The 15,014-nt window shown below is 38.2% G+C and overlaps 1 protein-coding gene across 2 annotated transcripts in view; it reads right to left on the bottom strand.

The window, feature by feature from the left end:
- Positions 1-1,248: 1,248 nt before the first annotated feature.
- The window catches only part of LOC131257010 (homogentisate phytyltransferase 1, chloroplastic-like), an 85,634-nt gene continuing 71,868 nt past the window's right edge, over positions 1,249-15,014 (bottom strand). For both annotated transcript variants that reach the window (XM_058258162.1, XM_058258163.1), the window contains one exon: positions 1,249-1,653. In XM_058258162.1, coding sequence (XP_058114145.1) covers positions 1,612-1,653 — 42 coding nt within the window. In that variant the 3' untranslated portion in view covers positions 1,249-1,611. The remainder of the gene's footprint in view (positions 1,654-15,014) is intronic.

Here is a 15,014-nt window from a genome sequence, read left to right as displayed (position 1 = left end):
AGGTTGTAAGTGCTTACAGGTAGCTAGGCTTTTACTCCCATTCGTTGATAGCGAAGGCTGAGATTTAACCGGCTGGAAGATTTTTGAATGCCTTTTCTTACGTACAACATCCTATTATTGTGCATCTTCCTCTTTCCTGTATCATGCACGACGATGAGAATTACTAGGGAAATAGGGCAAATTAAAAATGCTCGATATGGCTCACCATCACGGTTATGTAAAATCAACTCTGTATATATATATATATATATATATTGTATCAGCTCATGCTAGGACATCATTCAAAAATGCAGAAAACTTGAATCTAGAGTAACCACATCGTTGGAAAAGATAGGAATGGGTCGCCTGACCATGAGTTCCTAGCTGGTAGATTTCGTACAATATCTCTCCGTTTGTTTGGTCCAGGCTATGGGCTCTAGGTCTTGCTCCATTGTGGTGGGTTTTATCCCCTCTTTTTTGTTGTCTTTATGTCTTTTTTCTTTTTTACCTTGAGCTCAGGGTGTGGGTGTTATCAAAACAGATGTCTTAAATCTGTCTGGTCTGAGATGCTTGACCAGTCGAGGTGCTGGCTCGACTGGTCGAAGATCCCTTCGACCAGTCGAAGCCCATTCGACTCGAAGTCCAGCAACAATGTATTTGGATTTCCGGGACGCTCGACCAGTCGAGGGACAGGCTTGACTAGTCGAAGGGTCCTTCGATCAGTCGAAGCCTTCCTTTGACTAGTCGAGGGTTATGCAGACGATGCGCGGTTTGTGCGCGGACTACGTAAATTTGCAGCGGTTTCTAAGGAGGTGCGTAAGTGGGGTTTCCCCATTTATGAATACGAGTCCCTAGGGCCATTCTCAGGTATTCTAAGGCTTTCTAAAGGTATTCCAACGGTTTCTAAAAAGGTTCTAAGGTTATCAAAGGGTGTAGCAAGGGTGAGATTCGAGGTTGTTCGAATCGGGTAAGTCCTCTCTCTCTTTGTAATTTCTATTTTCATAGTGGATTTCTGTCACTTTGTGCCGTGATTTTTTGCTGAAAGGGTTTTCCACGTTAAATCTTTGTGTTCTATTGTGATTGCTTGGTGCTCTTGGATTGCTATACTAGATCCATACCTGTGTGATTCCGCAGCACAAATCCCAAAGTGGACTACCATCTTTTCTCTTTTTATATTGCGGTTCGCCCTTCTTGTTGTATCTTTTCAGGCTTTTCCCCAAGGTAAGTAATAAGAGAGTATTCCTTACTTGCTTTTCAAAAATAAAAAATAAATAAATTCAAGGTTTATTAACATATATTTACACGAATTGCACAATACCTTAGAAATTTATTCATTAAATTTGAATTCTTTTCAATGATTCAAACTGTTTATGTGATAGGGATCACCATGTAAAAGGATGTCCACAAAAATTCTAGGATTGTTCTTTTCAACCCTTTGATCATGTAAAGGTCATGATGACCATCATTATTGACAGCAGAGCCAAATTATTTGGATAATACTGTTTTCTAAAGTCACAAAGGCACACAAATTATTGGCTTATATATGTATTTTGTACTAGTGTGCTGTTTTTCTCATGGGCACTTCTGTCTGCACGTTTATGGGTGGTCCACATACCAACTAGATCTTTGATCTCATCGCATAAAGAGGACCAAAAGATATTCGGTGTAGTAGAGCTGCAAAATAGTAAGAAAAGAAATTGTTTTAGACTGTATAACATGAAAATGTACTAAATATTAAGAAACATAAAGGATAAAAGCAGATTGCATCAATGGAGGTGCTCCATAAATAATCACCCAAACATGGCCAGGAGTTGGTGAGATTGTTAAACTGGGTTAATGCCTTCTTTCATTTAATTGTATTTAGTACCTGTCTTAGGGTGTGTTTGGTTGCACCAAATTAAAAAAATATCATGAATTTTAGACTGATTAATCATGAAATAACATGAAATTTCTTGATATTTGGTGCAACCAAACACAACCACAATGGTTTTTGGCTGATTGGGTGTGAGCACTTGGGTCCACTTGAGCTTTAGTGTATGAGAGGTGGCCTAGGTCCAACCTAGCTCTTGACTGGCTAGAATTCATAGCTTGGATTCTAGCCTATGCGACCAAACCCTCTCGGGGACTCAACATAATCTGATTTTTTGAAAACAAGGCATTTGGGTTGATGATAGATGTGGACGGATCATTTTCTTGCCCATTGATTGGATTGCTTTACTCATCAAATCAACCTAATTCTGGACAATGAGAGGAGGGATCACATGATGTATGGTCTTTATTGGTGATGGAACCTTTCCCAGTATAAGTAATTGAGAGCATTGATTTTTCTTCACTTTTGATTGGATGGTTAGAATTGTTCAATCAAATCGATTCTTAAGTAGTTGCCAATCAAAGCTCAAACCCACACCATTGGTTCCCCAAATACATTAGAAGATTTATTTATTTATTTTTTAAAGTATATTCAATCAACCATCCATTTTTTTTTTCTAATAATTGGTCAAATGGCTAGGATTGTCCAATCAAAAGTGACTCTTGAGAGGCATGGATGATGAAATGTGGACCCCACATGGACTGTCCATATCTATAAAGCATAAGAATACCATGTATGTTTCACAAACATAATACAAGCATGTTTTTGGAATAACAACATACTAAAAGTGGATGCACACAAGGCGCTCCACTCTTTTCTTCAAGGCGTATGGTTAGGTACCATGGAATCATGTTGAGTTAGGGATCAAAGACTCCCCAGCCTAAATGACTCCTGTGGTTAGCTTGCACTCGGAGATTCTGAGTAAGGAGTTAAGCACATATAATCTCTACTTTGTAGGATTTATGAAAATTTCAAAGATTATTAAGCTCTAGAGAATTGCTTCAACACTCAAAATCATAACAATGGAGACAATGCACTCAACATCGTGTCATAATCAAGAAGGTAACAACACAGAAAGTGAAACAACAAAGAAAGCGAAAAAACAAATTAAGACCAATTTCTAATATCTATTGTGTTAGGGTCTAATTTCTCAGCAAGACCTAGAGCATACTTCACATAATCATAAGATGTAAGGAAAAATACAATAGGAGGGTGTATGAGGAGGGAATTGTTGCACACAATTATAAACAACTAGTTTACCAATAGGAAATAGCATGGGGTGATCGTGCACCAATTTGGACTGTCTAGCTGGCTCAGGTTGACTAGGTAAAGATGGGAAACAGTGGGTTTGATGCTCTCTCTCTCTCTCTCTCTCTCTCTCTCTTGGGGCTGTTAATCCTCCTTCAGGGGAGGCGATGGCATCGTTTCATAAAGGAGCCTACTGGCTATCTTGAGCTTAGCAATGATGGCAGAAATCTAATTTCTACCTCCATACTTTGCTCAAGCACCAAGGCACATATCGTACACTAAACTCTAGGACAACACATGGCTTGCCCTGATTGGTGGATGGATGCTAGTGGCACTTTCCTAATCTTACCTTGAGCTTCGATCTGAGAGGTATAAGGGAGGTCTGGGCAGACTTGATTTAGTTAGTTTCTACTAGGATCTTGGTCTCCTTGTGTTGGGTTTGGTTAGGATTTTAGTTCTGAGTTAAGGTTGGGTTTTAATTTCTGATAGGTTTTCGGTTTTGGATAGTGATCCAGATCTTGTGTGGTTTGTCACCCCATTTTGATCAGGGTGTTTATATATACGTCTCTTTGGTAGTGGTTGCATGCAATAGAATGCTAATGTAACAATCCCCAATTTTAGTACACTTAAGAAAAATAATTAATAGTTAAAAGAAATTAAATTTTAAATTAAGAACAAAAACATAAAAAAATTAAATTTTAAATTAAGCACAAAAACAAATCAATAGATGGTTTGGTAAAGACACTCTTGGTTGAGAGGGAGGTCGAGGGATCGACTATTGCTGCCACAATTCTCAGTTACGGGTGAGGTCGGAGGATCGATTTTTGCGACCATATTATTATACTGATAGATCGAAATAGGTTTCAATCGAACCTTGACGAAAATCAATGGTTTGATTTCCTCTCCATTGTGATTAAAATAGGTTGATGGAATCCAACTCAAGCAAGTGGATTAATCAACCCACTTGATGCAGTCATGCATCCATGCATCTCATAACACTCATGCATCCCTATTTTAATTATGACATGCATGAAACATGATAGGTTCACTCACTGGGCCTGGCCAACTGATGTTATATTGATGGAAAAATCATATAAATTTTGTGGAAGATGAAACATTTGCTCAATTCTCAGGACATGAGGTTGAACCGGTGGATGATCCACAAAGGCAGTGGCCCTATCTTGAAGAAGACGAGCTGAATGTGCTGAATCACTAGCATATTGGGCTGAAATTTATGTTATTTTCTTTAATCATGTTTTGAAGTTGATTATAGTTGAGTAACTGAGAATTTTGAACATTTTAAAGTATTTTTTTGGTCAATGGTTTAATAAAGCCCCAAATTGGTGGGCTAAAGGGTAGTAAGTAGTACTATATGAAGATATGAAACATATGGGGTGAATGATTTTGAATTCTTTTAATTGGTTCATATATGTGAATGGTTAGAATAATTGAATGTGAAATGTCTTGATGAGTGTTTGAGTTTGTGAACTTAGAGTACATTCAAACTATGCCTCTGGAAAAATAGTTTGAATACTTGGTTTGAGTACACATTATGTACGAGTCATAGTCTGTAACTCAGGTCTGAGGGTGCACACTCTATATCCGAATTGCTAGGCGTGACAACTAAATTGGTAGACACCCTACCACCTTGGTCAAGCATAACAATGTTTGGACGATGCATACCCATGGCCCACTTAGGCCCATGACTCACTGTTGGCCCAACATGTGCTGATTGTGGATTATTTATTTATAGATTTAGAGCCTAAATATCAAGATTTACAATTTACTACTTGTGAAAAATATGAGGATTCATTTAAAGATGTGATTGAAGATATTAGGACTAATTTGAAGATGTGATTGAATATTTAGATGATTATTTTCTAGATTTGTCTTTACTATTATTAGGCTTTTACCATCTCAGGTATATATTAGATTTATTTAAAATCAATCTCTTAGTTAGTTAGGGGATTCTTATTAAAGATTCATTTAAGGGTAAAAAGTTTTATATCAATCAAGTATTTCTCCCTCTCTACTCAAATATTCTTGTGGGTGTACTCTTGTCATTTTATTTTTTTTGCGACTTGGGTATCGAAATCTCATTAACTCGATAATTGGGTTGAACCATTTTGGTAACAGAATGGGTGATTGTTGGAGAATGTTCGACTCTACATGATCTACTAATGGCTTTGAAGGGGGTGACACAAGAAGAATTTGTGCGAGCTATCCTATTGATCCACACACTCACATAGCAGGTTGATTAATTCATGCATGCGGTAGGCAATCTAACCAATCAAGTCGGGAGCTCCGACATAGAGGGAATTCAAAGACCAAAGTTAGAGCATGTGGACATGTAAGGGAAGGTCTCTACTAAGGCCTTAACAAATAATGAGCAGCCCCAGCTTATGAAGAAACAAATGATCAAATCCTTCGATTGTTGAAATGTTATAGAGAACTCAGAATTGAAGTAGAAATTTCAAAGATCAATGTAGTCAGAAGGAAAAATTGATATCAAACCTATATTTGAATTCACCAATGAATCAATTGATGGATCATTGATAGTGGGAGTCAAATTGATAGACATGCAAATCAGCCTTAACACTTAAATTGAAACAAATTTACGAAAGATATCTATGATATGAAAAATGAGGAAAATGTTTCAAGATTCATGAAGAACTTTAAAGTTATAACAAAGAAGTTGGCACACACAAAAGCACAAGCGAAGGAGACGTCATCTACATTAGACTCCAACAAAGGGGTTGTACCAAGCCGACACTTAGGGTTGCACCACCAACTTCCAACCAAGAAGAAGAAGAAGATTCATCATAGAGGTAGTATAGTTTAAAGGTTGAGATTGATTTTTAACTCAAGGAGGAGTTGTTTTAAGGCCTAAGAGAATTAATGCAGGCACATTACCCATCATATGCTCTAATATATGCTGATTTTGGATTGTTTATTTATAGATTTGGGGCCTAAATATCAAGATTTAAAATATACTATTTGTGAAAAATATAATGCCTGATTTGAAGTTACGATTGAAGATATGGGGAGATGTAATCAAAGACATAAGGGCTAATTTGAATATGTGATTGAAGGTATGTGGAGATGTGATTGAAGATACACGGGCTAATTAGAAGAGATGTAATTGAAGAATAGAAAGATTTATTTCCTCGGTTTGCTTTTACTATTATTAGGCCGTCTTAGGTAAATTAGATTGATATGAAATAAATTATGGTTGATTTAAAATCTATCTCTTACTTGAGGGGATTCATTTAAGGTATATAAAAGGGTGGTGGCATACAAGGTAGTGATTTCAAAATTTTTTAAGTGTGTGTTTTTCCCAAGTATTATAAGAAGAAGTTTATTATCAATGAAGTATTTCTCCCCCTCTGCTTAAATATTTTTATGGGTGTACTCGTCCTTCTTCTTCCTTTATTTATTTATTTATTTATTTATTTATTTTTTTTTTTTTTGAGGTTTGGGTGTCAAGATCTCATTGACTTTATAGTTGAGTAGCACCATTGGATCTATTTCAATTGAAGTGTGTGCATTAGCAGATCACTCGACAAAATAGAACTCGGGTGTACTCAAAGGTGATGGGAGTGCAGTGATCACCCTTGCACTTTGTGGCCATATGGGAATCTAACCATGACCCTCCAATCGTGACTAATACTTACTTCGATGTTTGCAAGTTTAAATTTGGCGCAGTAGTCGCCACTGCACTTTACAACCTTACAAGGATCTGAGTACTATACCTAGATCAAGAAAAGTGACATCCCTTGCTACTTGGTTACCTCAGGATTGCTTGTGAGTCTAGTCATGCAAATGAGTAGATGCCTTGTAGCCTTACGAGGATCCAACTACAACATTACAATTGTTCGGCTTGACAAGTACCCCTAACTAGGTACACTCGAGTGCTCTCTGCTGTATGAATTTTTTATTTTAACACTTGAGTTTGAATAGGTTTTTACACTGATGAAGGATATTTGCCCTTACTAAGATGTGATTCTTGTATTGCTTTTACCACTTCACTTACGATAATGCAGTCAAACTAAGATTGAGAGTTTAGGCCGATCGCCTTTATGCTGCATATGAATCCTATGGACCCAAGAAAATCAAAGAATCTAACTCAAGTTTATTGTTGAGTCGATGCCCACCTAAAATATGGAGGTCTTTCTATTGCTTCGACCATCAGGCATCAGGCATTTGAATTTTTATTTTTTATTTTTTGTGGAAAACTTCATTGCTCGAAGGTTCTACTTGGGAAAGTACTCCTTGGGAAAATTTTAAAAGATTTAATTTATTGTAAAAAGTGGATCCATTGGGGATTGTTGACAAAAGGTTTTCAAAAAAACTATTTTAATTGAGGTAACTCCATCGGGGATAGTGATTAACCGATCTTCTTGAATGTTCCTCCAGGATAACTATTTTTCGAGTTTCTTGATTTTCCATAGGCCTTTATTTGAAATAAAAACCTTCACCAAGGCTGCATTTTGGCAGCCCCTAGAGTGGTTTTATTGGCCCCACTTTTTTGCATGAAAACTATACCTGGTAGTTTACAATCCATCAATGTATCAAGAAAACTAAAGACTGGTGATTGCAATTGATTATTGAGACTGGGGTTTGTGGTCGCACTATGTCGAGGAATTTGGTCGCTCACCATAAGTTATTGTAACACCCCGCATGTTTAACCATACTCGATCCTAGCAAATACGCGGGTGTTACCACTAAAGAACCATACAAATTTCATTAGATACCATTAGGAAGCTAATGAATAGGCTTGATTACCTAAATCTTGCACCTAACCAAGTGATCCATGAATCGAGGGCCAAGATCTAAGGGGCCCACTATCGATTGATCACAACAATTGAATCCTAATGAAGACTCACCTAAAATTAACATAACTAATGGGTTAGATCTTAATTTTCCTAAGTACATAACCTGAAATTGACCAAACTACCCCTATGGCCTAAGAATCAATGACTTAGGATAATTGGGGCCAAATCACCCTTTTCGCTAATATCGTGAAGACTAAATGATAAACTTAGATAATTCAGACGCTATCCATCATACACAAGAGACTACTTCTCAAATTACCCTAGAAATATCCGAATTAACCAAACAAGCCCTAGACCGCTCATTAGTGGGCCATTGACCACGAAACTATAAAAAAAACATTTGTGTTCGCAGGCTTGACATCTTTTATGGATTGAATGGTTGAGACCGCATGCTGAATCATTTAACTATGAGCCACAAGTGAGCTCATGGAAACGTGTGAAGAACCCCTAATAGAGAATGAAAGTTTCCTAGATATTTCCAAGAATGGAAGTTAGTTACACTAATTTAGAATATTCAATGTTGAGACATTTGGACAGTTAGTTCGTGATCAAATTGAGGATACCAACCTTAACTACCATTCCACGGATATTCCTATAGCTGCAAACCCGATTGATGATCGACCATCATTGAATTGATCCCTTAATCGTATTCGTCGATCGACTTGTCCAAAATGTAGGGAGAGCATACCCTTGCGTAGATCGCCACTTGGAGTAACCACTTCATGGCTTGGATCAACCTGTTCACTACAAAGTGGGCCCCAAAAGCTAAAATCAGCATTCCCTTGTATTAATGAACTATTGGCCCCATTTCTGGGGGCAACCCAACCCCTAAAAATGACTATAAATACCTTTTTTTAAAAACCAGTCCCCATACGAATATCCATAATTAATTAAGGTTAGAGAGTATTGGAGCGGGAGAGTTGTTTTTGAGAGAGAGAGAGAGAGAGAGAGATTGAATTGGGGGTTTTGTGCTAGAAAGGGGGAATTGCTGTTGAAATTCTACCTTTGTTAGTTGCCTAATCTTCCACCCTCACAACTACAACCTGTATTAGAGGTAAATCTAAAACCTATTTTGCAAATGAGAATTTGAATTACAAATTTTCTAAACTCACTTGTAATTACTTTGAAATTGATATAGGAAATTTAGGCTATTCCTAATTCTTGAACCCTAAGTGCATTTAAAACGAGAAATTCCCCTCAAGGTGAGGACTATTCCTTCTAAGTTTCCCTCTATCATCTCTTGATGGTTATAGTTAGTGATACTTTAATTCTGATGAAATTGCCTATGTTACTAGTGTTAGAATTGTTCTATTATCGTAATCCCCTTCTTAATTGTTGTTGAGCTAATGATATGCTTAATGAAATGTCTGATTTGAGTGGAATCATGATATTAGGATCTATCTGTGCTACTTGTGTGGTAATTATATAGGCCTGCTTAGATTGTTGATGAAGTGCTTAGGGATGAAACTCAATTGACTCATCATGATTTGTGATAGATTGATATGTATCTATAACTATGTACTTGATAATATGTAACTGAAATGATATGGATCAAGCTCTGAATTTGTGTTGACTAGTGGACTACCTACCTTTCGATTGGCCATCATAGGCTTATTCGGTCGACCAAGGCTGAACACGGTCAACCAATAGTAATCAGGGCTACACGGGTTGTTTTACACCAATTTTGGTTTTGCCGAAATTCCCTTTGGTCCATTGGATAGGTTCCGTTCGGAGTTGATCGTTGCCAAATAATTTATTGAATCTAGAATACAATGATTTTCATCGAATTACATTCACTAATTATAATCGTTAGTGTGTAATACAATCCTACAAACAAAGTCTCATGAGCCGGGCATGGTGGTATGGGACACTATGTTTGAACTATCAGCCTATGTTAGGTGACGAGCCTCCTCATAGTGACCAGTGAGCATTAATGGAAGTGATGAGCCTACCATTCTCTTATTTGATATCGAGTGATAAACCCTTACCATGTTGATTAAATCTTTGGGCAATAAGCCCCATACTTTTGGATTGATTATTCATATTTGATATCAAGTGATGAACCCTTACCGTGATAATTAAATCTTTAGGCGATAATCCTTAAACCTTTGGATTGAATATCTATATTTGATATCGGGTTACAAACCCTAATTCGGATTAAGGGACACGGTTGATGAGCCACGTGATCTTGTTTATTCGACTCGTGATATAATTGTGGCATCTCAGCTTCCCTAATACGACTGTTTGTAAATGGATTAATGAAGGATTGGTTAAAGCATGCATATCATTCCATTTGCGGGTGTTACAGTCTCACTGTCTATTGTGGTTATGCCACACGGGTGGATATCCCTGGTAGCACTGTCGATTCTATTTACATTGCAGGTAATATTGGTGACGTGCCATATTACTATCGGTTCTATTTATGTTACTGGTGAGATTAGTGATGAACCATATCACTGTCAGTTCTTCCCGGGACATGGATTCGCATATCATGACATACATGCATTTAATTAACTAGATTAGGGAATTGTTTGCTACGTTGCGCTTTTATTAACCGTACTTGATTGAGTTGATGGTGTAAGCAACTTGGGGGAATGGTAACACTGAGTTGATCATTCACTCCCTCTCAGGACGACGTTTTAAAGCACCACCCAGATGTCATTAATACAAGTGCCATAGAAGCCGCCGTGCTGGAGGAGGCTTATGTGGACCCAGTGGAGGAAGTCCCATACTTCCAGAGTTCCGATGAGCAGGCATAGTTCTAGCATACTTTGGCTTTTCTATTTCCCTTAGAAGAGTTACTTAAGAATTTTTCAAACACTTGGTAGATTTTGGGCATGTATATTGAGTCCCCAGCTGAGTGGACTTTACTATTTGTTTGGATGACTATTGTGGATATTTTGTATGTTTGGTGTGTCATTGCTTTACTTTCAAACTTAATACACTGTTTGGTTTAATTCTTTACGATTGGGCTTGATGCCATTTGATTATGATATTAAACTGTACTTCCACAAGATAAAAGTTAGCACCTAGAATGTCGGGGACTGAGTGTGTACTCGAGCCCTTAAATTATGGGCATTACAGTTATTTTTGGGTGTGCGCAATAAATTTTGGTAGAGCCAAAACACCTAAAAACTTGGTCACGAAGCCTGCTAGCTTCCTCTTACTTCCCTTCTCTTCTATTTTGCTCATTTATAGAGCTGCACATGAGTCAAATTGAGTCGAGCTTGGCACGGCTCGACTCAGCTTGACCAGTAGCTAACCCCAGCTCGGACTCGACTCAGCTCGGTCCTTGAGCCTGACTAGCTAGCTCGGCACAGTTTGGTCAACAGCTCCGGCCAGTTCAGGCCGAGTTCGAGCCTATGCGACATTTTCTCAAACATATAGAGTGCACCTTCAATTTCTCACAGAATGCAAAACAATAACAACACTTTATAGGTATTTCATCAAACACTCGACGAGTGGCATTAAAATTATTCCTCGCCACCAGCTGATCTCGCAGAGAATTTACACACCCGAAACAACACTTCGTTGAGTCATTTCATCAAACACTCGGTGAGCAGCATCAATATCAAAATAACCAAGTCACTGAGCCAATTCGATCTGAGTTGATTCGAGTTGAGGTTCGATCTGAGTCGAGTCGAGTCGAGTCGAGTGAGTTGACCGAGCTAACTCGACTCGTGTATAGCTCTAGTAATTTCTTTTACATCTTTATTAATTTGTTGGATTGTTTTTATTTTTTATTTTTTAGAAGACTCCCAATTAACACATGCCAATAGGAATTGGATTTCCTATACCCTATGTGCATTTAATGGGACCTAAAATCTTATCCATTTGCAAAGGGCCCTAAAGTTTCACACTTGTGTACATCTACAAGTCAAGTTGGGTCAATCTCCTCGTTCTTGTTAGCTATTCAGAGCTTGATGATTGTTTAGGACTCCCAACATGATAAACTACATCCCCTAAGGAGCTCAGTCGTGTGATGGAAAAGTATGTTCATGAGAACAGACACATATTGCCTATACTCAACATGGACACTTGTAATGTAGGAGAGTGGCATGGGCTTAGGGAAAGCACTAAATAGGGGAAGTCTTTTGGAGATTGATTATAGGGATTATCAGAGTCTTTTTATTTTGCTTAGGGAGACATTTTGTTTATTATAATGATTATTTATATTTATAGTACAATGATGGCTTTATTTATGTATTAGGAAAATGAACTTTTAAATTAGTAACTTGAGCGTGGAAATATCTACCTACAAATGGGGATTTGGACTTGTTGTGCCTTGGGTGTAGGAATCAAACATTTGACTCAGCCGTGTGTCATCATTTTTTTTTCTTGCACACACCACCTTAAGGAAATGAAATATAAGGATTGGGCAGTCTTGAACTATGGCTACTATCCTTGCATTGCTCAAACTTGGACGCTGCATGAATTTGCATTTCGTTGCTTTTGATTCATTTTTTTTTTTCTTCCTCAACCATTTTTACCTATAAAGCCTTTTCGTGTTCTTGTCATGTTTAGTTTGCCTGCCATTTTTGCCCATGGTGTCCCTTTGGGTTTTCACCATGTCTCGGATATTTAATCTTGTCTACCATTTGGCAGTTGTGCCTTTTTCCCTCTAGCACGCTTTTGGGTTCTCACTGGGTTCGCTTCTCTATCCTTGTTTTTACTCGAGACGCCCTTTTGGGTTTTCGGCCAACCCATTTTTTCTTAGGCACGCTTCTGTTTTTTGGATTTTTCCTTTTCCTTTGCTTCAAAATTGTGATGTTGTTCCTTCATCGCCGATTGGCTGTGGGTAACCGTTTCCACCTTCACCACAGGGCATGGTTGTGAAGTGATTGGGGCTAGGGGTGACCATTTTGATGGGCTTTATTTCCGGAGCTCTTCCTGAGGGGCTAATTTTTTCTTTGCACTCTCTTCTTCTTCTTCTTCTTCTTCTTTTTTTAAACGTTGTAATCTTCTTTTCTCATTTTCCTCATCTGCAATTTTTTCTTTGGTAATTTTATTCACCCTCAGGAGTTTATTTGAACTTATATTGGGGGAGGAAAGGCTCTAGGCTGGCCAGTTGTCCTCGGTGATGGCCACTTTGTAGTTACAACTATTTCATGAGTCATGTTACCCATGATAGGTTTAAACCATGTTGTCCTTAACCAACTTTGGAAGATCTTCAACCTTCATATTGATGAGGTGTAAGGTTCCTCCCGGGAGGACTTCTTGGATGACCAGCGGGCCACCCCATATAGGCTTGACTTGCCCCTTGGTATGGGAGATGTGGATGATAGGACATGCTTCATTACCATGTCCCCAATCATGAAAGTCCTCTTGCAAACTCAATTGTTGTAGGCTAGGACAATCCTTTTTCGGTAGCTTTGCAAGTTCCAAAGTGCTTGTACCTGCTTTTTATATACTAAGCATAGTTGATGGAGTCATTCGCCTTCCTCGAGCCCATTCTTCATTTGTATGCGTGGTGAAAAACTCTCGACTTCGACTGGTAAGACTGCTTTTATTCATATGTTAGCTCGTAAAGAGTTGCACCTTCACGGTTTGTATAGATGTTAACCCAAAGCACATATGGAAGCATGTTTAACCAGTCACTGCAAGTCTTGACTATCTTCTTGAGTATGTGGATAAGTGTCCTGTTGGTGATTTGACCTTACCATTCGTTTGCGGCCTTCAGGGACTCGATCAGTGCCTCTTAATCTTAAATTGCTCAAGAAGTCCCTCACTTTCTGGTTCACAAATGGAGATCATTATATGTGATGATGGATCGTGGGACTTCATATCAACTAGCAATATTGTTTTTTTTTTTTTTAAAGCTTCACCACATGAGATGTTGCAATGTGTAGGATGCTACCTCTACCCACTTTGTAAAGTAATCCCTATTACAAGTATGTATTTATGACTGTTTAACATTTTTGAGCTGATTTTCCCGATGATGTTGATACCTCACATTGAGAATGGCCAAGGAGTTATTAGATGTAGAGTTCTAAGGTTGGTGAGTGAATTTTGTTGGTGTGTTCCTGACACTTGAAGCATTGCCTGATGTGTTGGCAGTAACTCTATCTCCATGGTGAGCTAGTAGAACCTAGGCTGTAAAATCTTCTTTGCCATCATGTGACCATCCATGTGTGGTTCACAAATGCCTCTATGGACCTAATTGAAAGACCACTTGTAAACGACATCGACATTGATTGTGGACTATGTCACTAAACACTGAATAGTGAGGTGATTAGTTGGCGTTACATCTTCGGTATGTTTGATATTGTCAAACAACCATTCATTCCAAAAGCTCAAGCTGTCAGAGTGTGGTGTATCAATGTATATCAAGGGACTTAATTACTTTAATACTTCCCTACACGTGCGAGGTGGGAACTCTGCATGAAAACATATTGAAGAAGGTGGAGAGAAACTCACACCATAAATACATTCACTCCAAAAGCTCAAGCTGTCAGAGTGTGGTGTATCAATGTATATCAAGGGTCTTAATTACTTCAACAGATATTTCAAGTACTATTTGATGTCAGCATTCTAGGGGTAATTGTTGGGAGGCACCTCAGCTTCTTTGATTTGTAGGCAGAAGCCAGGTCCTCTTAAAGTTTAAGTGTAAGATCACATTCCGATGCTCCCCTTGGAATCTCTCGCATAGATGCAAAAGTGGTAAGGGCATTGGCGAATTGATTCTTTATGCACAACATGTATGTGAAGGTGATCTTGCTAAATTCCTCAATTGATTTTTCCAAATAAACATGATACGGGATCAATTTCTCATTTTTGGTTTTCCAGTCTCTTGTTTGATTGATGACGAGTTCCCCATCACTAAAGACTCACAACTCCTTTATGCTAGGATGATGGCTTCCTTTAGACCGGCTATGCATGCCCCGTACCCTGCCACATTGTTTGAGTACCTGATTTTTAGTTGCCTTGAGGTTGAAATTGGAACATTGTCAAGGGAATAAATAATTGCCCCTACTCTATTTCCTTTCATGTTAATTATGCCATCAAAGTACAATGTCTGCTTGTTTGCCTTTTTTTTTCTTCTTTCTTCTTTCGCTCTCCGTCAAAGAATAGGATATTTTCAT

The sequence above is a fragment of the Magnolia sinica genome, chromosome 9, assembly GCF_029962835.1.
Source record: "Magnolia sinica isolate HGM2019 chromosome 9, MsV1, whole genome shotgun sequence".
Lineage (NCBI taxonomy): Eukaryota > Viridiplantae > Streptophyta > Magnoliopsida > Magnoliales > Magnoliaceae > Magnolia > Magnolia sinica.
Note: the sequence above shows the minus strand (reverse complement) of the source record. Positions and strands in the feature narration are given on the sequence as shown.